This window comes from Muscardinus avellanarius, assembly GCF_963383645.1.
Source record: "Muscardinus avellanarius genome assembly, chromosome: 1".
Taxonomy (NCBI): domain Eukaryota; kingdom Metazoa; phylum Chordata; class Mammalia; order Rodentia; family Gliridae; genus Muscardinus; species Muscardinus avellanarius.
Window position 1 is genome coordinate 224,551,770 of NC_137786.1, and position 25,882 is coordinate 224,577,651.

Sequence of the window (25,882 nt, forward strand, 5' to 3'; positions counted from 1 at the left end):
CAGAGTCCTACAACTTATAGACATATATATCTTTTTAGCAGTTAATTTAAAGAATATATATATATATATATATATATATATATATGTATATATATGCATATATCTGTATGTATGTATACACACACACACACACATATACCTAGCAATTTATAAAATAAGTGTTTATATCTCACATGAAGGGAGCCTAGAGACAGGCAATCTAGAGCTCCTATAGTAGATTAAAAAACATTACAGGTAACTGAGCTTTCTTTTACTCTCTCTGCTACTGCCATCTACGTATTGATGCCATCTTTAAAGTCACTCCGTGGTCCACAGCCACTGTCAAGGGATCCAGCCATCATCCCCACACTGCAGACCAGAAGAATGAAAGTCTAAGCGCAAGGATTTTGTGTTTCCTGTGATGACAACAATGCTTTCTGAAAATTCTGTACTCATCTCCTGGTGCTCAGGGGCAAGAGTTTCTCCAGCATATACTGTGAGGTCATTGGAATGGCTCTGTTACTAGTTACATATTTCTTTGATTTTTAAAGGATATTGCCAAATTGTTTTGCAAAGTTCTTAAACCAATTTATACTATCCATTTTTCATATCCCTAGCAATATGAGGGCATTATAGCTTTTAAGTTTTGCTAATCTAATGAGTATATGTTTTATTTATTTAATTAAAAAATTATTTTTAGTGGTACTGGGGTTCCTGGAAACCCTTCTACCTCCGGGCTATACTCCCAGACCTATTTTTTTTTATATTTTTTTATTTGGAAACAGGGTCTCTTAAGCCAGCAAGCTGGCTTCGAACCTGCGTGATCCTCCCGTCTCCACCTCCCAAGCACGGGGATTACAAGCGTGCGCCACCACGCCCGGATTGAGTATATGTTTTAAATGGGCATTTTATTTTTTATTATTGATGAGAATAAGCATTTATTCACGGGTTTAATAACTATCTGGATATTCTCTACATTGGTCAATCTAAGGTACCATTAATTCATTATAAAATGATTTGGATAAATAATTTGATTTTGGGCACTAAACAAGTATAACAAAATCTAATTCAAAAATATGTTGTAAAAATTAAATAAGATCACGAATAAGAAATTTCCTAGCACAAATTGGAGGGTTCTGTATAGATTTCCTTTCTGAATCTTTCCAACATTTAGTTTCATAATGCCTATAACATTTTTTCATTAGCATAATATGAGTCAGGAGTTTATTTCTGAGTCAAGCTGTGTGGTAGCTCATTTTTGTAAAGTAGATGTTTTCATATGAAGGGATTAACTTTTCGGGAAACTGAGGTTCATTGGGTGCACAACAATCTGTTCACTGAAATAGATATCCTTTTATGATCTTTGAGTATGTGAGACACAAAGAAGTGGACCATTTCCCCAGTGAAACATGAAAATTTGTTTGATTTCTTGGTAAAAAGATTTGAGTAATTCATCCTCCTCGGTTCCTTGCTTTCCCTCATCATTGGTTCATGGTCGTTTTCACTTTTGTCCATGGCTATGGAATTGTGGGAAGGGTCTGAGGCTGATATCAGAAAGTGAGAGAAAGGAAGAGGAAGAGAAGAAGCTATACGGAACCCTCCAATTTGTGCTAGGAAATTTCTTATTCATGATCTTATTTAATTTTTGCAACATCTTTTTGAATTAAATTTTGTTATACTCATTTTAGTGCCCCAAATCAAATTATTTATCCAAATCATTTTACAATGAATTAATGGTACCTTAGATTCAAGTATTCAGGGTTTAGATTCAAGCTGTACACCGCTTTGCACACCGCTTTGTACCCTTGGCACACTGCTGTATATTTTGAATTCCCTCTCAATCATGAGAACATGTTTACTTACTTGAAAAATGGAAACTTTTGTATTTAGTTATGTATTTCCATTTGCTTTATAGTGTGGCTGTGAAACTCAAATGAAACCATACAGGTAACATAAAACTTCCTTCAAAAGCAATCATTAGAGCTCCTCTGATCTAGATGTTGGGAGTAGAAATGAAGGAACTAAAGATTCTGCTCTCAAGGAGTTTTTAGTCTGATGCAGGAGTAATGGTTACCCTCCATGAGTTTTTTTTTGCTAGAGAAGGTGATATGTGGTTCAACTCTGTCTCTACATCTTTCTATGCTCTATAATATTGCTGTCTCTAGAAACAGGATGCTTGTAAATAAAAACTGTTCATGAGGTAGGCAGTGGAGTGACGTAGAGAGGCAATGCACTGTTCTTCAGCTGCCAGAGGTGGCCTTGAGGAGACCTTTGCTAAGGTAAGGTGGTGAAGTCCATCTTGAAAATATCAGCTTAAAACTAAATCAGGGGGCACACACCAGTGATGTCTTCATTAGCAATTTTACTGCTACGAGGTCATGGGCTGAGAAGAACTAGGCCAGACAAGAATGAGGGTGAAGAGCAAAGTTTAATGTGAATATCTATAAGTAGGCAGGCTCAAACCAAGCATGGTGTGAACACTGAAAGAGAGGTGGCAATAACAATAACAATAAATAATAATAATAATAATAATAATAATAATAATAATTATTATTAATTTGTGGTACTGGGGATGGAACCCAGGGGCATTGTACCTCCGAGCTACACTCCCAGCCCTATTTTTTAGTCTTTTTATTTTTGAAATAGGGTCTCACTGAGTTGTGAAGGGCTTCGCTAAGTAGCTGAGGCTGTCCACAAACTGTATTCCTCTGGTCTCAGCCTCCTCGTTGCTGGGATTACAAGTGTGCACTGGCACACCTAGCTTGACAGTATTATTTATAGGGGGAGGGTCTGCAGGCCACACAAAAGATCTGCAAGTTTATAAATTTTTGAGTACAGCCTGAAACAGGAGGGTGCTAGCTTCTCCTGGTCCAAATGGAAAGAAGTAATCTTCAGTACATCACAGAGCAGGATAGAGCTGGCTTCTCAGGGTCCAAAAAGGAAAGACCTGGATTTATCATGGTTGAAATGGTAGCGAATAATCTTCAGCAGAGTGTAGCATAAAATGTAAGGAAGCATAGCACAGCATCTAAAAAAAATGGGAAAAAATCTCCAAGGCCAATCTCTCAGGAGAGGTTAAGTAGAATAGGGTTTTGTCCTAAAAATTGCTATAATCCTAAACACCTGACCACACAACTAAGAGGAAGAAAGATGTATTTACTCACAGTTCTGGAGATTTCAGGGTTTCATTTCATATTAGGACAGGTGATATCTGCTAAGCTCAGTGCATGGTGGCAGGAGACAGAAAGAAAAGAGCTCAAGGACTGTGTTCTCATCATGAAGGTGGGGAGAGAGAGGAGAGAGAGAGAGAGAGAGAGAGAGAGAGAGAGAGAGAGAGAGAGAGAGAGAGAGAGAGAGAGAACCATATATAACCCATAGGACTATGCTCACAGGGATACCTCCCCAGCAACCAAGCTATACTTCCAACATGGATACCTTGTCTCCATGAGATCCAGGAGTACATTCTAATTATAAACGATAAAGAGTGAGTTCTCAAGTGGCATGGCTATTTGTGAATTCCATTATTCTGGCCTAAGTAAGAAAAGAATCACTACATTGGGCAAGACACTCCAATCATGAATAAAGATGCCTATTTCTCAAACATCTTTTTCCTTCATCCAATTAGTGACTCATTTTCATTTTATACCTAACAATAGAAGTGACCAGTCACTTATATACTGAAAGGACAATTGACACAATTCATAGGAATCCAGAGACACAATTTTTTGACAGGAAGAATATGGTGATGTTTATGGAAAAAAGATGAAACAAAAAGGATGTCATGAACTGGGAAGGAGAGAAATGTACTGACTCCTTCGGCCTCAACTTCAATCACTTATGACACCAGAGAGTTGGCAGGGGACTGCTGAGTTCCAAAGAAAGGACTGGGATTAGGAGAAGGGGATTGGAAGGGAGTACTATGGAACTTCTATATGCATATTTCACTCTGTAGTTTTTCTCATGTGTGTGGTTGCACTTGTCTGTATCTTCTCTCTTTGTGGTATGGGATATGTCAGCATATAGTGCTGGTGTCTGTTAGGTTATTTTGATTTGGGAACAGAACTAAGATAAGAGTCCTCTAACTCAGGTGTATAGACTCTGGGATACCCGCACTCTACCAATGACCCTTTGGAAGGCAGATTTCACATCCTTGTTCCTCAGGCTGTAGATCAGAGGGTTCAGCATGGGGATGACCACAGTGTAGAAGACAGACACCACCTTATCTTCCTCTAGGGATTTGCCTGAGCTGCTCCGTATGTACATGAAGATGAGGGTCCCAAAGAACAGGGCCACGGCAGTGAGGTGGGAGGCACACGTGGAGAAAGTCTTGGCCCTGCCACCTGAAGACTTCACCCTCGAGATGGTCTTGATGATGAGCAGGTAGGAAATCAGGATGACCAAGGCATTGGCCAGAATGACAAAGTTGCCAAAGAAGACAATGATAATCTCGGTGTTCCTTGTGTCGCTGCAGGCAAGCTTCAGCAGGGGCGGGAGGTCACAGAAGAAGAAGTTGATCTGATTGTCCTCACAGAAGTCCAGGGAGAAGGTGCATGTGGTACGCAGGATGGCCCCCGACATCCCACAGACATAGGCTCCCAACACCAAACTCCAGCGGACTCTGGGATTCATGGCCATGGTGTAGAGCAGTGGGTTGCTGATGGCCACGTAGCGGTCATAGGCCATCACGGCCAGCAGGAAGCACTCTGTAGCTGCACAAATGGTGAAGAAGAAGAATTGGGCCGCACAGTGGCCATAGGAGATGACCATTGTGCCTGTGGCCAGTGTGGCCAGGATCTGCGGGGTGATGACCGAGGCATAGCAGGCATCCAACAAGGAGAGGTGGCTCAGGAAGAAATACATTGGGGTGTGGAGCTGGACATCCACTTGGATGAGAATGACCATCCCCACATTCCCCAGAATGGTGACAATATAGAAACTAAGAAACACCAGGAAGAGGGGAATCTCCAGCTTGGGATGGTCAGTAAAGCCTATGAGAATGAATTTAGTTACTGTGGTGAGATTATTCTTGGCCATGGATTAAATATGGACGGTTGGTCTGAAGATCAGAATGATATTTTAAAAAATCCTAGAATTGAAGAAAAAAATATTTCTTCTCTATGGGCAAAGTGAATTTTATAATTCCAGACTTATAGAACTTGTTTTTCAGAAATCCCGAGCCTGGCTGGTTGTCCTTGAGCACAGCATCCCCTGCATTTTATGGGGCTGAGCTTTGAGCTGGTGTTTCTGTTCGAAGTGATTTCAGTTTTACATTTAGAGATTTCTGTGGAGATAGAGACATATGATTCTCAGATTTGGAAGGGACCAAGACAACACAAATTCTAACCCCTCCCAGGCCAGGAGTACAGTTCACCTCCAATATGACCATCTCTTTGCTAAGGGACCCTTCATCTGTGGATGGCTCCACCTGTTACTTCTCTTTCTGGACTTTCCACCCACTGCTCTTAGTTTTATCCTTTCCAAACACAAAACAGTTTCAATTTCTTCTCATTGAAGCGATCCAGCAGTTGGAAAGTGATGAGTCTGCTCTTCATGTTTGCTATTACCTTAGAGTACACATTAATATATTTTTCTTCTTTTTTGGGGGAATTTTTATTTTATCATTAACAAATAACAATTATGTATATTTATGGGATTCAGTGTGATGTTTTGATATATGTATGAATGGTGGGATGATTTATTCAAGCTAATTAACATATCCATTACCTCACCAACTTAATTTTGTGTGTATGGTGAGAACATTTGCAATATATTCTTTTAAATTTTGTTGTTTTCTTTTTTTGATACTGGGGGTTGAACCCTGAGGCATTCTACCTCCAAGCAACACCCCTAGCCCAATTTTTTAACTTCTTATTTGGTTTTAATTTCTTATTTGGTTGCTGAGATTTCTTATTTGGTTGTTGAGTAAAGTTAATACCAGTAAGGAGTGTAGAGTCAAAGTTGCCAAGGCTGGCTTTGAACCTGTGATCCTCCTGTCTCGGCCTCCCAAGTACTGGGATTACAAGCATTCAAATTTCAAACCATACAATACTTATCATGAACTCTAGTTATGCTGTTAAATAGATCGCCAGGGCCCATTTCTCTTCTCTAAAACTCTGCAACTTAAAAAAAATACTTTTATTGGTTTATTGTGATTATACATCATAATGAGGTTCAAAGTGATACAAACATGCATGCACACAGCACTTGGTGTGCTTCCCTCTGGACCCCAGTCTGTTTCCTTCCCTCCCCTATACATACTAGTTAAACTGGTAGTGGTAGCTTCATATATAAACATAGCATTATTAGAATATTGTTTCCTTTATTAGTTCTCCTTTTTCCCTCCCTACTTCCTCCCTCAGTCCCTTTACACTATCCTACTAGTATTCCTTCTTATTTATCTGAAGTTCCTTTTATTTTCAAGTTTCTAACTTCCACACATGATAGAAAATGTACAACCCATGACTTTCTGCAATGGGCTGATCTTACTTAGCACATTATTCTCTGCATCTGTCCATTTCCTTGAAAGATGACAAAATTTTGTTCTTCTTTGTGGCTGAGTAAAATTCCCTTGTATACCACAATTTTTCTTTATCCAGTCATGGACACCTGTGTTGGCTTCATATTTTGGCTATTATGAACCATGCTGCTCTTAACATGAACATACATGTACTACTGTGTCAGCTTTAATTCTTTTAGAAAGATACTGAGGACTGATATAACTGGGTCATATGGTGGTTCCCTTCCTAGTTTTTTGAGGAACTTCCATACTAATCTTCATAGTGGTTGTACTAATTTACAGTTCCACCAATAGTTTATAAGAGCTCCTATTTCCCTACATCCTGGTCAGCATTTATTGTTTGTATTTATTTGTTTATTGTAGTATTAGAGGTGAAACCCAGAGATGAGTCTATCTCCGAGCTACACCCCAGCCCTATATTTTTTATTCTTTATTTTGCAACAGGATGTTTCTAGGTTTCTGAAAGTCTTGTTAAATTGCCGAGGCTGTCCTCAAATTCATGATCCTTCTGTCTTGACCTCTCAAGAGGTTGAGATTATAGGCATGGATCAACATGCCTGGATATTGTTTGTATTCTTGATGAATGCCATTTTAACTAGAATTAGATGGTATAGTTTTGATTTGTATTTCCCCGACTGCTAATGATATTGAAAATTTTTCATTTATTTACTGGCCATTTGTATTTCTTCTTTTGAGAAGTGTTCATTTAGTTCGGTTGCCCATTTTTATTAGGTTATTAATTTTTTATTGTTAATTTTTAAAAGTTCTTCATGTATTCTAGATATTAGTCCTTTAACAGAAGACTAGGTAGGAGAGATTTCTCTCCCATTCTATAGGCTCTTTCTTCAGACTCTTGATTTTGTCCTTTGTTATGCAGAAGCTTTTAAATTTGATGACAGTCCATTTATTGATTCTCAGCTTTATTTCTTGGGTTTTGGGGATCTTATTCAGGGAGTCTCTACCAGTGTGTATATGTTGGAAAGTTGGTCCTATGTTTTCTTCTAGTAATTGCAAAGTTTCTGATCTAATTTCTATGTCTTTGATCCACTATATGATAATTCAAGCAGGAAGTACAAAATTTCTAGCTCAGTGGTAATAATTAATACCTAAAAGTTTTCCCTCCATTTTACCTTCACACTCTAGCTCAGAGTATGTATCTTTAACATGTTATGCTTAAAATGTTTCTCATTATTTTTAACACCATGATTATAAATAATTTGTTGGATCTGATTTCTCATGTGGCTTTGGGGAAGTTACCCAGCCCCTTTGTTTCAATTTTTTATCTATAACATAGAAAAAAGTAAATTTATATGATAGTGTTTTGAGTAAAGTTAATACCAGTAAGGAGTGTACAGTCATGCTCAGCATGCAGAAAGAGTTAAGCAATGTTAGCTATTATTATTTTTTGCTATTATTATAGTCTACTTTAGAAAGTATCTATTAGCCAGGCATGGTGGTGTATGCTTGTAATCCTAGTACTTGGGAGACTGATACAGTAGGATATAAGTTTCAAAGCCAGCCTTGGCAATTTAGCAAGGCTCTCAGCAACCCAATGAGGCCCTATATCCAAATAAGAAATAAAATCAAGCTAGAGGTATAGCTTAGAGGTAGAATGCCTCTGGATCCAATCTCTAGTTAAGAAGAATAAAGTATCTATTGACTTTTTTTGGTACTTGAGTTAATAAAATTTCTCATTAACTGTAGGGCACAGATCTGAGTTATTACATCGTGTGAGTGCTTACTACTGGCCACTTTCCAAGTCTATCTGGGATCACCAGTAAAGTGTATAAAGTCCTAGGGAGCTTTTCCATGGAAGGCCAGACTCACATCTTCTTACTTCAAAGGCATCTCAAGTATTCTAGAACCTTTCACACTCTTTTTTAAAAATAGGTTCCTGGAAACAATTCTTATTTGTGGATGAGAGACTGGGAACAGACATTCAAAATTATCTGTTGATTTCCTTTGTGGAGGAACCAGGGAGCACATCTAGGACTCCTGATTCCATCATTATATACTGCTCCCCGGTAGCTATCTGCATGGATTCCTAATACCATATCCCCACTCCTTTCAGGTTGGAATTTTCTAATTCACAGTTCTTGAATCTATAAACAGGTTCATCAGTATCAAAATTATACTATTAATACATACTTTTAAAATAAGAACAACAATGATTTTTATTTGCAGAAGCAACATGGGATTGCCATTTTGATAAAACCCATAGTAATGAAAACTACGCATTCATCTTAATACCTCTTCCTAATTTATTTCACACATTCTTATATCAATAAACATCTGTGATTGCCTCCATACCCTGGGAAGAGAACATGATTGGTAGTGTTATTATTTTGCTCACTAACAAAGTGAAACTAATGGAGGGTGCTATCTTGTTGAAAGATCAAAGAATTAGTGTTCTACAGACCTGGGAGCAGCAGGTAGGTCCTTTGACTTCCATGGAAACTGTTTTACTTGCCTTCCACTTAAGGTCCTGTTCCACTGGGACAGACCAGCAATAGGTTCTGAACATGTGATGGGGCCTCCAACAGGCATCTATAAAATCATGGTGTCTGTATTTAGTCCATGGGTAGAGGTACAAGCAGAACATGTTTTCTTTTTTATGGTGACATGTTTTATTGTAAATATTAACTCATATTAATTGTACTTCTTAATGGGAAGCACAATTAATGTAACATTTCCAAATACATGCACATATCATGTTTTAATTTTAGGTACCATTCAACTCCTCTCCTCTTCTTTTTCCCTCTCCCCTTAAGTCCACTTGTGTTTCCCTAATAGCTCCTCTTCTACTGCAGAGACCTACCATTGTACCTGAGGGCTCTTATTTTCAAGTTGGATGAAGACAAAGCATTCTGCTACCATGGAGTTGATTGAGGAATAGAGAGAACCTGTAAGGAGCACATATTTTTCAGAGAAGGTCTAGTGGAAGCTGCTTTTGAGTCTAAAGCCTCATTCAGCTTTAACGAAGAGTCACTAGTAGAAGGAAGACATTGACATATCACATAGAATATGGCTGTTTAGGGATGTTCCTTCCACACCACTCCAGGGACAGGGACCAGGGATGAGTCAACCTCTTGGTATTGTCCAAGCTCTACTCCATAGCTGCCATTTCTACAACAGGAACTAACTAGCTAAAGATCCTTTCTCTGTCTCTGTCTCTGTCTCTCTCTGTGTCTCTGTCTCTGTCTCTGTCTCTGTCTCTCTCTCTCTCTCTCTCTCTCTCTCCTTTCTTTTGCTTTCCTCCTTGGCTTCACTTTCTATTCTGAAAAAATCATGAAGCTAGAATATATGATCATTAAAATTCTTTTGTCTTGCAGAACCCATGATTTATATGACTGAATATACAGGCTAAATGAGGCTCTTGAAATGATTTTCCTAATATCTGTACTATTAGAAACATGAATAATTTTTTAGCTACAAATTTCTGGTTAGATAAATTATGCAGAGACAATTTCAAGTGATCGGTAGTTACTTAAACATGATCTTATAAGACCTTAGGTTTCATACTGAACGGCTCATACTCCTCCATCCTGATAGGAGTTTTTGTTGATAAAGGCAAAACTCTATTTTATTATTTTCCCTGCATCTTGCCGCATCTCCACTTTTTTCCCTCATGAGTATGCACTCAATAGCACTCCTCAAAATATATGTCCTTCTGCCGGGCGTGGTGGCGCACGCTTGTAATCCCCGCGCTTGGGAGGCAGAGACAGGAGGATCGCGCAGGTTCGAAGCCAGCCGCGTGGCACTGGCTTAGGAGACCCTGTTTCCAAATAAAAATGTAAAAATAGGTCTGGGAGTGTAGCCCGGAGGTAGAAGGGCTTCCAGGAACCCCAGTACCACCAAAAAAAAAATATATATATATATCCTTCTATGTTTATTCCTTTCATATTTATTTAGAAATATATTTATCTTCAAAAATATAATAGCTTGGGTATGTTTTAAAATGTCCATATATAGTATTGTGATACAAATACCATTTTATTTTTCCATTTCTACTATATTTTTGTGATATGTTGATATAATATCAGTGATTTCATTATAATATTTCATGCTATGCTAATAGCATATTTGACTTACCCATTCTACTAGAGATTTTGAGTACTTTGCATATTTGATCTTATTTCATCCTAAAAATAGTCCTTTAAGTAGTTATTATGATCTATTTTTACCAAAGAAGAGTTTAAACCTCTGGGAGATGAATTTATGTAAAATTATTCAGGGAAAGTAGAAGAGTTGGTCGATGGTAAATTCTATGTTCTTTAGTATGAATTTGTTTTGTTGTCGCCTTACATCTCACTGCATCTTTATCATTTATGAAATCAAAGAAATATCCCTGCATTTAATCAGATTCTTCCTACTTTCAAACCATGAGAGTACTTGGTTAATTTGAACACCTTTCTCAGCAACTCATTCTGAAAATATCAAAATCTTTTTTCTCTTTTCATTAAAAATTTTTTGGTGCTGAGGATCAAAACCAATTTCCCACATGCTAAGCAAGTGCTTTTCCACAGGCTACATCCTTAGCTCTTTCAATTTTACTTTTATACAGAGTCTCCTAAGTTGCCCAGCCTGGCCCTCATGCTTGCAGTCTTCTTGCCTCAGCTTCCCTACTAGCTGAGATTATAGGCATGTGCCACTGCAAAGTGGCCTCAAAGTCCATTTTCTGTCTATCTCATGGCTAGTTTCTGGGCTTCCATTGATTAAGGATACAATCGTTGAAAAAGTGAGGTGGCAGCTTGTTGGGTACAAATGCAGCAACACTGAGTTTTTGACAAACACTTACCAGATCTGTCATTCTGAAAGTTGGGAACAGACACAACTATTTTATGGATAAAAGTGAACTATAGAGGTTAAGGGACTTGTTTAACTTGCTACACTACAAGAAAGGAACAAAGTCAACAGCTGAACCAAGACTTCCTAAATCCACTTTCTGAACTCCTTCCACCACATCCTGGTGCCTTCTCAGGAGAAGAGATTTAACAGTTCTGCAGACTCAGCATTTTCTAACTGCGTTAAGGCAATATTCAACTTCCATGTGAGAAGAATATTAGGATTGGTTTTGGAGTTAAGACAAATTTAGTTGTACCATATCTCTCTTTGATACGTCTTTTGGAAAAATCACTTAGCCAATTAGAACTTCAATTTTTCTAAGAATAAAATGAGAACATGATCTTATGTTTTGAAAATTTAGAATGGGTTTCTACCTAATGTGATATATAGTTTATTTTCCCCAGAAGCAATTTCTAAGATTTTTTTTTTTTGTGGTACTGGGGTTCCTGGAAACGCTTCTACCTCCAGGCTACACTCCCAGAGCTATTTTTTATACTATTTTTTATTTGGAAACAGTGTCTCTTAAGCCAGCGTGGCTGGCTTCGAACCTGCGCGATCCTCCTGTTTCCGCCTCCCAAGCGTGGGGATTACAAGCGTGCGCCACCATGCCCGGCTTAAGATATTTTTATGAAAGATAATTTTAGGACCAGGCCAGTGGCACCCAGTTTTTTTCTGATGTTATTTTGAAGGGGGTTAGAATTACATCAGAGGAGACAGAGGCAAAAGCCCACCCCCAACCCCCAATCCCAGAAGAGCTTACAAAAGAGAAAAAAAAGGTAAATGCCTGGTGAACATTTTAAGAAAGCCAAGTTATACTCATTGGGGCGACATTACTACCTATAAGATGCTTTGATTATAACATGCAACATAGAATATATAATCTCTGGAGGGCACAGAATAAGAGAGATGTCTGGTCCAGGAAGAGTTTTTTTAGAGAAGAGATGGTCACTAAACCTTGTATTTTTAACTTGCAACATTTTAAAAAAACTCTCAAGGAGCTCAACAAAGGTAATTCTCACCAACTGAGTCAATATCTCAAAACATCATTACACTTTCACTGAGAACTTGCCTTGAGTCAGGCAGATGATAAGTGTTTTAAAGATTTTGTTTTTCAACTTGGCAATAACATAATGGCATTGGACTATTTATCATTATTTCACAGATGAGAAAACTGAGGCTTAGAAATGGTACGTATTTTGACTGAAGTCTCACAGCTAGAAAGAATAGCTATCTAGAGTATGCCTGTGTTCCCTGTCCTTAGTGGAACTAATAGGATATGCCCCTTTCCCACATATTAGTGGCCATTTATTGAACATCTGCTCTGCATCAATCATCATACTATACATTGACACATATTATTTTATTTATTTATTATTTATTATTTATTTTGAAACAGGATCTCATTGAGTTGCAAAGTGCCTCACTAAGTAGCGAGGCTCTCTACGAACCCAGATCCTCCTGTCTCAGCCTCCCAAATGCTGAGATTACAAGCATTCACCACTATGCCTGGTTTAGCATATGAGTTTTATGTTTTTGCATAACAAATTTGAAGACTTGACACAAAGCCCATTTATTTCCTTACAGTTCTGTATAACAGAATCCAGAAGGGCTTAAGGGTTCTATGTTTAGGATCTTTTTTTAAAAAAATTTTTTATTGAACATAAATGGTATACATTTAAACTATACTTGATGCCCTCTCCCCCCTCCTGCCCCTGTTTTTCCTTCCCCCCTCCCAACAATGATTGTCCCGGGTAACCATGCCATATTCATAATTTTACACATATTCGGATGTGGGCCCTCATTAATCAAGTTCAGCCTTCCTCCTCCTCTATGTTTCCATTCAAGCTTTGCTGGTATTTCCCCTCCATTATCTGGAGTACCACTGGTATCTACATATTATTTTACACAAGCATTAATACCCTATCAAATAGGTATTATTTTGTCTGAGAAGACTAAAACTATGAATAGATAAGTACTTTGCTCAGGGTCTAGTGGTGAGTCAGTTAAAAAATCTGAAGTCTAACAAAGTTCTATATTATTTCAAAGCCAGAGCTCTAATACATATAATTAGTTCCCATCCCAGCACAGATACAGAAAATAGAGTAATTTACAGAGAAATCTCTTATTTAGGCTCTGTATTCTACTGTTACCCCCATGAAACTCTTCTAAAATTTACCTAGTGACACATAAGCCCAGAGAGATTAAAGCAGTAAGTTTCAAATAAGATATGGTCTAGTCTTACTTGTGTGTTTTATTTAAGAGCTGAGATCCCAGCCTGTACATGCTCCTAGGAGAAGACAGGTTCAGATGGCAAAGGCCAGAATTTCTACTGAATTTCACCCTCACTAGTTCATGTTGTCCTTCCTGCAGAGCCAACATCTTTCTAGAGCTTTCAGGGTGATACTTACATATTAATTAACAATGGTAGAATAATCTAGTTGGATTTTTCTTGGGGTTGGATTCAAACTTCTAAGGTCATTGAAGCACTTTAAACAAGGCATCTAAGATTGCTCAGATAGGAGATGTAGCTGACCGGTTTGAGGTTCCCTAAGCAAGCCAGTGCTTATTTAAAATGTTTGGGGGACGGTGTTGTGGAAGAGATGCAGTGAGCCCTAAGGCTTTCCCTGGATCATGAATCAGCACCTGGGACAGCCCCAGGGCTCCTGGGAAAGGCCAGGCCTGTCAGGGAGAAAGCACTTCAGCAGCACTCTCATTATCTCCTCTTCTCCACCTTCTTAGAGGAAAGGAGCAAATCCTGTGGGATTTCATGGTGACTCCCAGGCTGTGTTAGTCTGAAAGCTGAACTGCAGCTTTGGCAGGGAAGGAACTTGGTTCGTTCTGTCTGTGGCCCTCATGTTCTCCTGTCCTGGAGGAACTCAGATCTGTGGGCTTTTGGTGAAATTCCTTTTATGATGCACCCATCCTGAGTCCTGGTGTCAGGTCCCGTCTCTGAGGCTGAAACCCAGCTGCACTGTCAGCTTAGTATTTCATAAGGAAGAGTGATTATTGTCCCAGGAGGGAATGAGTCTAGGTTGTTCTGAATACACTTCATTTGCATTTACTGAGTAGCTTGCAAGCTCAGCTCCCTTGAAGGTTAAATATTTCTATGGTCTGCTTTCTATGGACTTTCCAGCTCTTATCTCTTATCCAATCTCTGAACCCCACAATCTTTTGTTAGAATCATGCAAATTGGCCCTTAACTCTATTTGAATTTTGTTCATGGTTGGTCTTTGGAGGATAGTCTGGGTACCTGGCAAACATTTTTCTCTCCCCACTAATAAGTTATGCTCTCCTCACTAGAGCCACACTCCACCCCGCTTGCTTTCATCTACTCATTATTGTAGGTGCTGAGTTTTCCCAACAGAAGGGATATCACAGAGGCCATGAACCTCATTTGCTTTTAAGTAACAGGGCTGGGATACACCCTGTGCTAACTAGCAAATATTTACCCAAGCAAGAGTGGCTTTTGCAATTGCAGATGCCAGAGGATGCAAGAATATATGACAAAGAAGGGAGACAGCCACAGATCAGGACTCTTGACAACACAGGCAATTCTCTCTTGCAATGCATTTTTGACAATACATATTAAAACTCACTATAATTAAAGGGCTTTTCAAATATCTGTGTGGTAAGAGTAGTATACTATTATCAAATGTTTTTTAGAGTGTATGGTAGGCAGAGTGGCTACGGAGGAGAAGTGGAGGGAAAGGCGTAAGGTTCCTTTCAGCATCACCTGTAGGACTTGTAGTGGGTGGTTATATATTATTTGTTGGCCCTCCCGCCTTGTAACAGATTGAGGGAATCTGGACCACTGTGATATACTATAGAATTGTTATTATTTTTGTTATTAATATTGGACATCACACCAAAACTTCTGTTGCTTGGATTTTAGGGAAGTGGTGAATCTTAGGGGCCTTAAAAAAAGGACCTGGGACAAAGTTTGTGGACAACTGTTTCACTGAGGGGCTGTTCACAGAAGAAATCTATATGGGAGTAAATTAATCAGGAAATAGCTAAGCAAAAGGCCATGTCCCCTGGAGTGTATCTTTGGCCTGATCTTAGGGCAACTTGGGAATATGAGTTACGCCACGGACTTAGCTCTGCCTTAGGAAAGGGGTTTGACTCTTAGCAGTCCATTCATGGACTATGAGTTGCTCCAAGATGTTGGGGTAATTTCCTGGAAATTTTAGGAAAAGTGGGTCCCTTGCTACAGGGATGTGTGTGCTGTGAGCTGTTAGCTGTCCATACTCACTGCAGCTGCAGTTGGATTCGCTGACTGACCACTGGGATAGTTTAACATGGTCTTTCTTCCCGATAGACTTTTGAATATTTTTATCTCGGGGCTTCAGATGCCATTGAAAATAGACTGGGTGGAAAGTAAAGACGTGGCCTGATGATGACATTAGAATTCAAGGAGAAACCATGAAAATCAAGTGTTTTTTAGTTACATGAGTTGATAAATTTTGTTTTTATTTTGTGCGCCAATTTTATTATTTTTTTCTTGTCATTCAACTGAAAAACATTCCAATGGCAGTTCTGGTATTTTTTGTTGTATGTACATATATATGCATAAGAATATCTAGGAGAATACATACTCAACTGAGGTAGTTATTGATTTCATTGGTGTACTGTAATCATGTAAGCAATGGGGTTCATTGTGACGTATTTGTATATGCACATAACATCATCCGATGGTTAATCCATATTGTCAACCTGGCTGGATTAAGAGACCCCTAGATTTATGTGACTTCAGGTGTGTTGATGAGTTGGTTGACACGTGGAACAGCAGACTCAGGGGGGCGTCCCACTCTGAATGTGGTTAGCACTCTCCAATAGACTGGGGTTCCTGATAGAATAAAAGAAGAAAAAGAGAGTGCTGAAAACGAAGCTTGGCTGTTCTTCCTGGGCACATCTCCTTTCGCCTGGAGATACTGGACTTTAGTACTTTTTCTCTTCTAAGTGGACTCTCACTGAGGAGTTTCTTAGTCTTTATATTTTGTACTGGAACTGCATTATTGGTTGTTTCTATTCCGAGACTCTGGCTCTTGGGTCTCTCTTTTTTGTGGTGCTGGGGATTGAACCCAGCGGCATTCTACCTCCAAGCTATACCCCCAGCCCAATTTTTAAAAATTGTTTATTTGGAAACAGGGTCTCACTAAATTGGGGAGGGCCTCACTAAGTAGTCGAGACTGGCCACAAACCCAGATCCTCTTGTCTCAGCCTTCCAAGTACTAGGATTACAAGCATGTTCCACCATGCCAGGCCTCTTGGTTCCCCTTTCTCTCCTCCCTTGCCCAAGTCCAACCCTTTATTCTTTTGAAAACCAAGGTATTTTTGGTTCATATATTAATATAGTCATTGGAAGAGCTAGAAAAATATTTATTAAATTGTCAAAATGACCATCACCAGGCATTATCAAAAGAGAGTATAATTTTCACAATCTTTGTGTGGGGATTTGCTGGAAAAGTAATATATTATGAAGAAAAATACTTCAATATTAATGGTACAATATAAAGTGCAAATGGGTTGAAACAGTCAAGAAAAACTGGAAAAATAAAAATAGCAAAGAGAGCACCTGCTATAAAGCTTAATACGAATCTATAATAAATTAAACAGTGGTATATATATTGGTAGATATACCAATAGAATAAATTGCAAAGCAGTGGTTTCCCTATATATAGAAACTGGTAGATATAGCAATAGAATAAATTGCAAAGCTTGAAAACATATTCTCATATACATGAGAATCTAGTATATAATGAAGTGGTATTGTATCAGTTGGAGAAAGAAATGTTTATTGAATCACTGATGGTGGAATGATTGCCTCACTATTTGGGAAGAGAAAGCCGAATTGTAGCTAAGAGTTTATATAAAACAATTCAGATACAGCAGAATGCATAACAATATAAGTGAATCTTCCTCCCTTTGTCATCTCTTGGTGAAAAAAGTGTTTGTTAAATCTAAAAACATAGAAAAAACCATAAGAAGCACATTTTATTTGTCTATATAAAATATAAAAAAATTCATGTAAAAATACCATGTAAAAGTGTTAAAGACAAATAAAATGCTAAGAAGATATTTCTTGTATAAATGGAATACTTGCGCTTAGTTTACTTGTCCTGAGTGTTACACATATACTATCTTGTTTAAAACTTCCAGAGGCGGGCATGGTGGCGCACACTTGTAATCCCAGCATTCAGGAGGTTGAGACCAGAGGATCACGGTTCGCAGACAGCCTCAGCTACTTAGTGAGGCCCTCTGCAACTCAGTGAGACCTGGTTTCAAAGTAAAAAGAATAAAAAGAAATGGAGCAGGGGGTGTAGGCCAGAGGTCGAATGCCCCTGGGTTCCATCCCCAGATCCGCAAATAAACACTTCCATAACCTTCCCAAGAGGTGGGCGTAGAGAAGTGACATAGCTTCCTCAAATTCACAATGTGGATGGAGGATGAGAACCCATGCTGTCTACTGTCAGGGCTTATGTGCCAAGTAAGTATAATTCAGTGCATTTCTCTTTAATGGTCAAGAGTGCTTCTTGGAATGATGTGATTATACAGGCTTCCATTTCTTCCTTTATACCTTTTTGATGTGGCTTCACTTTTCCATACTAGATAAGTTGCATTAATTATCAGCTGAGATGGTATCTGGCAGTGCAGCACGGTGGTAAAGAGTCACACATTTAGAGTCATCCTCCCCTGGTTCCAACCTCAGCTCTTCTCCTATGACATGAATGGTTATTTCACCTCTCTTTCAGTAGAATAATAGAATCATAGAAGTATTTACAACAGAGGATTTTTTGTGAGGACTCAGTGGGTTAAAAGTAAATAAAATTAATATGATGCACCAGGTGCTCATAAAATCTTAGTTGAATAAATGAAGAAGCAGGCCACGGGGACATCACATAGTCACTCACGACACTCCTGTCTCATAAGTGAGATTGGCCACAAAGGGTCACCTTGGGTTGATGACAGCTCCCCAGAGAGCAGAATGCAGACATAGCTCCCTCATCCCCAGTTGAGGGCAAATTATTGTGGAGCTGCCAGACCCAGTGAAGATTGAATGGGAGAGAAACTAAATGCTAACAGGGCAGGGTCCCTTTCTGAAGGGTTCTTTCTTCTGGGAGTTGGAGAAGCCTAATTAGACACTTAGGGCTTGATTAAGAATACCAGTCAATGGCAAATCCCCTTGTCTCAGTCTTCTAATTGCTTTCTTGGAATAAAAGATCCAATTTTGGATAGGGCAGAGATCCAATGCCTATTAATGTATGCCCCCGAAGGTCCTGGGGCTTGTGAGCTGCAGGTGAGGAAGATGTCCAAGTCTATGCTCCCCCAAAGCCCTATGTAAGACCACATTCTGCCTGCACTCACCCAACCTTCTGGACAGGGGAAGGACCTCTTGATTCTACTTGAGGTGCGTGTAGCTATAGAAAACCAGAGAAAAAATGAAGCATGGTCCAGATTAGACCTATTCAATAACCTGAAAACTCATTTTTAATGAGAGTTTCCTTTTTTTCTCTTTATAGGGTAGGGTCAAGCTAATTTTCTGGGGATTACAATGTGCCAGGACTTGTAATCTTTGCTTTTCCTTTATAGTGATGCAAAACACTTAGCATTTATGGGCCTCAGTTTCTCATCTATAGCACAGAATTGATAACGTTTCTCATACCTGTTTTAAGCAATTGTTTTCAGTACTGGGAGACACAAGGCAGGTGAGATCATATGGAAAATTTAGAATGCTATTTAGATCTAAGGGGTTATAGTTGAGAAAGTGGAGAGAGTAACTACAGCTCTTGTTGAATCTCTACAAATAAAAGAGTAAAACTCTGTTTAGTATATGGAATGATTCAGCTTAATGGCGTTGCTATTACAAAGATAACTGAAAGCTATAGGTAGGCTCAGAACAGAACAAGCCCCTTTGTGGAAGAATAACTTCTGCATCCTTGGAATTGTTCAGGCCCCACACATAATTGGTCAGAAAAGTTCATAATCAGCTCAGAAATTAGCCACAGTAATATTAGAGAAGGGGTTTTTGCTCTTGGTGGCAGGAAAATCTTAGATTTCTACAGAGCAGAATCCATGAAGCTCTTTTCTGTGCTTGGCTGATCCATCTGTAAGGTATAGAAAATTCAGATCATGTCTTTAGAAACTGGTCAGATGCATTATGACTCTGGGAGAAGCGCTAAGAAGATTAGAAGGTGAAGGAGCCGGCCTGAGCTAAGCAGGACTGATGCCCATGCTTAGGCTCTGTCCAGGATTCCCATCCTCCCAGCTCCTCTGCCCTCCTAATTCCCCTTCAAAGAAGAGCAGTTCATCTGCTCTCTCCACTTTTTTGAGAAGCAGAGCACTTAGTAGCTCTGAGATAAAAAGCTATGTGATCTGAAAGGATGAGCAGCCCAGGCAGCAGAAAGAGCATCTCGTTAGGCTGCAGGAGATCTGTTCTCATTCACCCCAACCGTTCCCACTGGTTGATTGTGTCTGGGTTAGATGGTCTTTATCCAGGGGCTCTCTTTCCTCTAGGCTGGGATAATGCTCTTGCTGCTGTATGAGGCAAGGAGATAGACCCCTGACCTTCAGGGACACCTCTAAGTTCTAAGAGTCTACTGCACACTCGGTCTGGGGATCAGATAGGTCAGAGTTAGCGGAACTTGGGGAAAGGGAAGGTTTGGGGCCAGTGTTTGGGTAGGCTGTATGTGTCAATCCAGATGTGAAGTGTAGGATCCTGGAGTGAGGAAGAACTTCAAGGTTTCAATTTTATGTCCCTCCCATCACACTGTTTCAGGCAGGGCACGCACAGCATGGTGACACCTTAGTGAGTGGTTTCCTGGTGTGGTAGAAAGAGTCTGGGCCCCAAATCTGGATGCTTTTCTTTCTTGGCTGTGTGAAACTTGGAAATGTCAACTGCATACTCCATGTGTCATTTATTTAATCTGAAAATGGGTTGTGTGAGGTCAAACAAGGTAACAGGTGTATGGTATTCTAAGTGAGATATTAGGGGTAATTTGTAATATTTGGAAAAGGGAACTCACATCTTCCATTGTGTGCATGAAACAACCTTTGTTGAACACACAATATTTCATCTCATTTCATCCTTGCAGTTCTCCTGTGCATCAGGGAGTATCTTACAGAACAAAGAGCAGGGAATTTAAAGTCCAGGGAATTCAAGTGGCTGGCTGGTATTTGACCTTGCAGTGAGAGACCTTCAAAAGCATTTTGGTTCCTTGACACAATGCTGGTTCTGCCTTTATGCTATTTTCAGTGGGAATATATTGCCAGAAAAGTGTTTTCCTATGCCTCTGTGAGTTTTTTTTTATCCAACTAGAAAATGCTCAACTAAAGTTTTTGTGTGAACAGTTTTCTGAGGGAAGGAAGGAGCTCTGGAATAGAGACGATTTCCATTCCTAGGCTGAACTATTTCAAATGTAGCAGAAGGAGCAGCCATACTTTTCCACCATTTGAACATCCAGAGGCCCCACGTCTACTCTGACCCATTGAGTTGCAGTCAAATCATGATGTACTTTATTCTGTTTTCCTTTAAGTCAGCACAGGTAGACAATGCCAGTTTGATTGAAGGAGTGGAGAGAGAGTCGCCATCTTCCACGTCTGCTTAGTTACCTGTATTTATCACTACAATCTCAGCATCCAGCACACCACCAAGCACCGAGGAAGTAAGGCACAGCCTTTCTAAGTCATAATTTCAGCTAAGAGAACTGGCTGCATGACTTTGGGCACATCACACCACCTTTATGCCTCACCATTTTAAAATAACTTTAAACCGGATGTGGAGGATCTCAGTGGATTAGTTTTCCTGAGCCATATAAATACTCTTCAGATCCATGAATATATATTTCCCACAGTACGTGCTAGCATAAAGCTGATCCCTGGGTAGTTATCACAATCCCTCTCAAGTGAAACATTTTTAATTTTAGAATCATTTTCCCATGTATTTTCTTGTTTGATCTACAGCAGGTCTTTGCTTCTTATTCTAGAGCTTTCTGTGCGCTTAGATGTCAGATAGAGCTTATTAAAGACGGCTGGATGTCTTCTCTTCTGACATTCCATTAGTTTTCTGAGGTTAAAAAGAGTTAATAATTCCAAAGAGCAGACAATCTCCAGGTCCCTCTTCTTCAGCTTTGGGAGGGGTGAGGATTAGATATGCTAGGGTATATACTCTTGGTTACTATAAAAATCAAGCTTTGAGTCTTGGGCAGATATAACTAATATGGGGAAGAGTGACTCAAAATTACAGGGGTCCGCCACAGTAGGGCCCCCCTGAAAGTGAAATGTTTCTGCTGGAGCGATGATTTGATAACAGACTGTTGAGAATGCTAAACGCTGATGTTGCTTAGTACTATGGAGGACGGTGGGTTGAGGATAGCATTAGGATTCATATTCTTCTGGTGTACCCTTAGAAGCCAATAATTTTAACTATTTGGGGAGATTCAAAAACAGGAAACTGGTTCTTCAGTGTTCCGTTCATACTTTCCCAGCAACTAAGTTTATCTGAATGCGGGACCAAAATTTTTCCTTGGAGGCCACACACATTCATGGTTCCTCTGTTTGTTTTCCTCAATATTAATAGCTCTGAAATCTGTTGGCTGTTCTATCTAGAATTATAAATTATTCTTCACTAGAGTAGGAATTTAGACAATGTACCCCACAGAAAGTTGATGGTTCTCAGAGAGAGAGAGAGAGAGAGAGAGAGAGAGAGAGAGAGAGAGAGGTGCTTTGTAGCTCTTCTGAAGAGCCACAAACATCAGGAAATCTTCTTGTTTTTCTTTTTTTAATTGTTTTTTGAAGAACTGGGGACTAAACCTGGGGCATTCTACCTCTCAGCTACATCCCTAGTCCTATTCTTTATTTTTTATTTTGAAATAGGGTCTCACAAAGTTGCAGAGGGCCTCAGTAAGTAGCCGAGGCTGGCTGTGAACTTGTGATCCTCCTGTCTCAGCCTCCCAAGTACTGGGATTACAAGTGTGTGCCACCATGCCTGGTTTTTAATACATTTTTACTGGCGCATTATAATATATGGAGTGATAGAAGCATACACGCACACAGCTTTGGTATGTTTTCCTCTCGATTCTACTCCACTCCCTCCCTCTCTCTGTACATGTTTTTGAGGTTGGTATTGATAATTTTGTATATATAAATAGCATTATTTAAATAGTTTCCTTTATCAAATAATCTCCCACCTCCTTCCCTTAATCCCCTTCCACTGTTCATACTTTCCCAGCAACTTAGTTTATCTGAATTGCAAAATAGACGTAGTTGATACTCAGGATGATCATATTAGGGTGTGCTATCAGTTAGATAGCACATCCTCATCCTCCTTCCTGCTGTTTAATGTCTCAAAAGGAAGGCCTGGGGAATTATCTTGGGATTTTAGTTTAGGATATCAGGAGCTGGCTGTGGTTCCATAGTCCTCCCTAAGCTTTTAATTTTTTTCCCATGGGCATTTGCCTTTCTCCATCACCCATACATACATCAGTCTGATTTAGGTTGAACCACTATTTGTGCATTATCTTCCAGAACTCATTTGGCAAAGTCCTCTGGCGGCACTGTTATTGGTCTGATGCTGATAGGGCTAATTATTCTGATTATTTTGGCATCTAGCAAATGGACAATTTTATTTTATATTTATTTATTCATTAGTATCTCTTTCCGAAAGAGACTTAAAGTGGTTTATAAAAATGCACAACATGTGGCAAGATAAAATAAATTAAAAATGAGGAATGAGATTTGGGCAAAGGGAGAGTTATCTGTAGGCAGACTGTAATGAGGAGCTGGAGCAGGGTTGCTTCAAATGACTTGTGTCTTGCAACTCTAGTCTGTGATAGAGGCGGTGGTCTTTGGTGGGTGAAGATGCCTCATTAAGAGTTTGTTTTGATAGCACCCTTGAGCGTCTACCCTCCCATCCCAGCAGATAGGGCATGCAAACAAAATGTGATGCTACAGGAAGGAGAACTTTTGCAGTATTTCCAACTGAGCATTGAGGTCATTTGCCAGAATTTTTATATAATTAATGTTAGTCTCTTCCTTGCCCAAGTGTAAGAGGGTAATGTATGCAAAGTCACTGAAAAAGTCCTGGGCATAAAATAAAGTGTCACATCATGGTAACTATTAGTATTATCATACTCATGAGTCATGGGATAGTGATTGGGAGCATGACCCTGGAGTCTGGGAGATAATGATTCAAATCCCTGCTTAGAAATTTAGTACCGCCACTATGGAGATCGGTGGAGAGTTTCCTCAGAACACTGGGAATGGAACCACCGTATGATCCAGTCATACCCCTTCTGGGTATCTTTCCAATAAAAAGGAAGTTAGAATACTATAATGATATGTGAATACTTATAGCAGTACAATTCACAATAGCTAAATTATAAAAACAGCTTGGTGTCCATCAACAGAGGAATGGATTATAAAACTGTGGAAATTTACTCAGTTTTATTATGAAACAATGAAATTTTACTCAGGTACAAGGAACAAAATTATGTCATCTGCAGGAAAATGGATGGAGGTGAAGAATATTATGGTGATGGAGATTAGCCGGTTTCAGTAAATGAAGGGTCATATGTTTTCTTTCCTATGTTGAAGGTAGAGAAAAATTGGGAAATAGAAGAAACTTATGAGGAGAGAGATCAGTAGAACAGCAGAAGAGGAGGATTTGGAGAGGGAGTTGGGAAGGGGAAAAGGAGAACTGATGAAGAAAACAGTTCAAGTAATGCTGTGCACATATATAGTTGTCGGTACCAATTTCAATAATATGTAGATAATTTCAATAATATCAATAATCTGGGAGCAGGAGAGATGTGGAGAGAAACATATCAAGTGCTCTGTGTATGTATGTTTCTATCACTCCAAATCCTATTATGACGTATAATTACATCTGCACCAGTAAACATATATTAGAAAAAATCCCTACTTAGTGGTTTACCTAAACCAAATTAATCTCTGTGAACTTGCTTGCCAGCCTGAAAATGAGGATAATAAGAACACGGCCTGCGTGGGGGTGTTGTGAGAAGTGGGCAAGGCAGTTTATGCGAGCTACATAGAGCAGTACTTAACACATAGGTTGTGCTCTCCTCATCTTAGCTGTTATTATCAAAAGGTAAAATTGCAACACATCCAGCCTAAAGGTCCAGTTGGCTTTTAGTTGTGATTCTAAAAGCAGGCAGCACCTCATTCTATGGAGAACAAGGAGTGTCCCAAGATATGGAGCAGAGGGGTTTGGTTTTACAGACAGAAAAGGGTTGAGGGAATTAGAAAGAAAGGAAATTGCAAAGTTACTTTCTTTATAAAGGTATACCTATGTTCATAGCAGCGCAATTCGTAATAGCCAAAATATGGAACCAACCCAGGCCTCCATCAACAGATGAATGGATTGCAAAATTATGGGAAACACACACAATGGAATTCTACTCAGCTATCGAGAAGAACAAAATCATGTCATTAACAAGAAGGTGGAAAGTCCTGGAGAATATAGCATGGTTACCCTGGACACTCATTTTCAATGAGTCTTTTATGATGCTCCTATGAATACCTTTCTTCTTACTTTGATGCTCCTAATTCCTCACATCCCACATAACTCTTCTTTTTCATAGCACTCAGCCATCTTTCATGGTAGAAAACATATTTCCTCTTCTTCTTAAAACATGTATTGTATATGTATAGCTTCACTAGAATGTCTGCTTCATGAGCGGGGATCTTTGTTTTGTTCCAGACAGTCAGAAGAGTGCCTGGTACAGGGTAAGCTCTTAATAAAAAAATACATGGTAGCCGGGCATGGTGGCACATGCCTGTAATCTCAGTACTTCAGAGGCTGAGATAGGAGGTTTGCAGGTTCAAGGCCATCCTCAGAAATTTTGTGAGACCCTGTTTCAACAAATAATAAATAAATAAAAAGGGCTGGGGTGGATCAGTGGCCGCAAAGTGTTTTATTTAACTTATTAATAGATATTTGTTTCCTCTTTCTATAGAACAGGGCACAATATTTGAGTTTTTACATTTTGTACTGGGGATTGAACCCAGGGGCTTCGACCTCTGAGCTACATCTCCAGAGAGCACTTTCTATTTTTAATTTTTGAAACAGGGCCTTGCAACATTGCTGACACTGGCTTCGAACCCATAATCCTCCTGTCTCAGCCTCCCAAGCACAGGGATTACAAGCGTGCGCCACCACGCCCGGCACATTTGAGGTTTCTTAGTGCAGTTGTCTTGTGTGAGGACACACTGAGAGATGGGAGATAACTTCAGTGGCAGAACCCAGACTTGGATGTAGGCTTCTAAATACTGTCGCCAGTCCTCCTACCACATACTCTTTCTGGGTCATCATGATCAATCACCCTTTCCTTCCCTGGCCGCATTCTCCCCCAAGAAAACAGCTTAACCTCCAGAAGAGATCTAAAGTGTCTCTCAGGGTGGTGGTGAAAGGTAGTCAATCTTTTGACTTCGCCTCCCCAGCTGGGGCTGCCTGAAGCTAGCTAGGCAGCAGAGTCCTACTTCCTGAGCTGAAGTGATGGGTCACGGTCTAAGTTAGTGGAAAAC

General features: G+C 39.5%; 1 protein-coding gene across 1 annotated transcript; it reads right to left on the bottom strand.

The window, feature by feature from the left end:
* Window positions 1-272: 272 nt before the first annotated feature.
* LOC308260183 (olfactory receptor 9I1) lies at window positions 273-5,013 on the bottom strand (the record flags this gene model as incomplete). Its single annotated transcript, XM_080691497.1, has 3 exons — window positions 273-348; window positions 1,720-1,795; window positions 4,077-5,013. The coding sequence occupies 3 exons, from the start codon at window positions 5,011-5,013 to the stop codon at window positions 273-275; spliced, it is 1,089 nt and encodes a 362-aa protein (XP_080547623.1).
* Window positions 5,014-25,882: the final 20,869 nt, after the last annotated feature.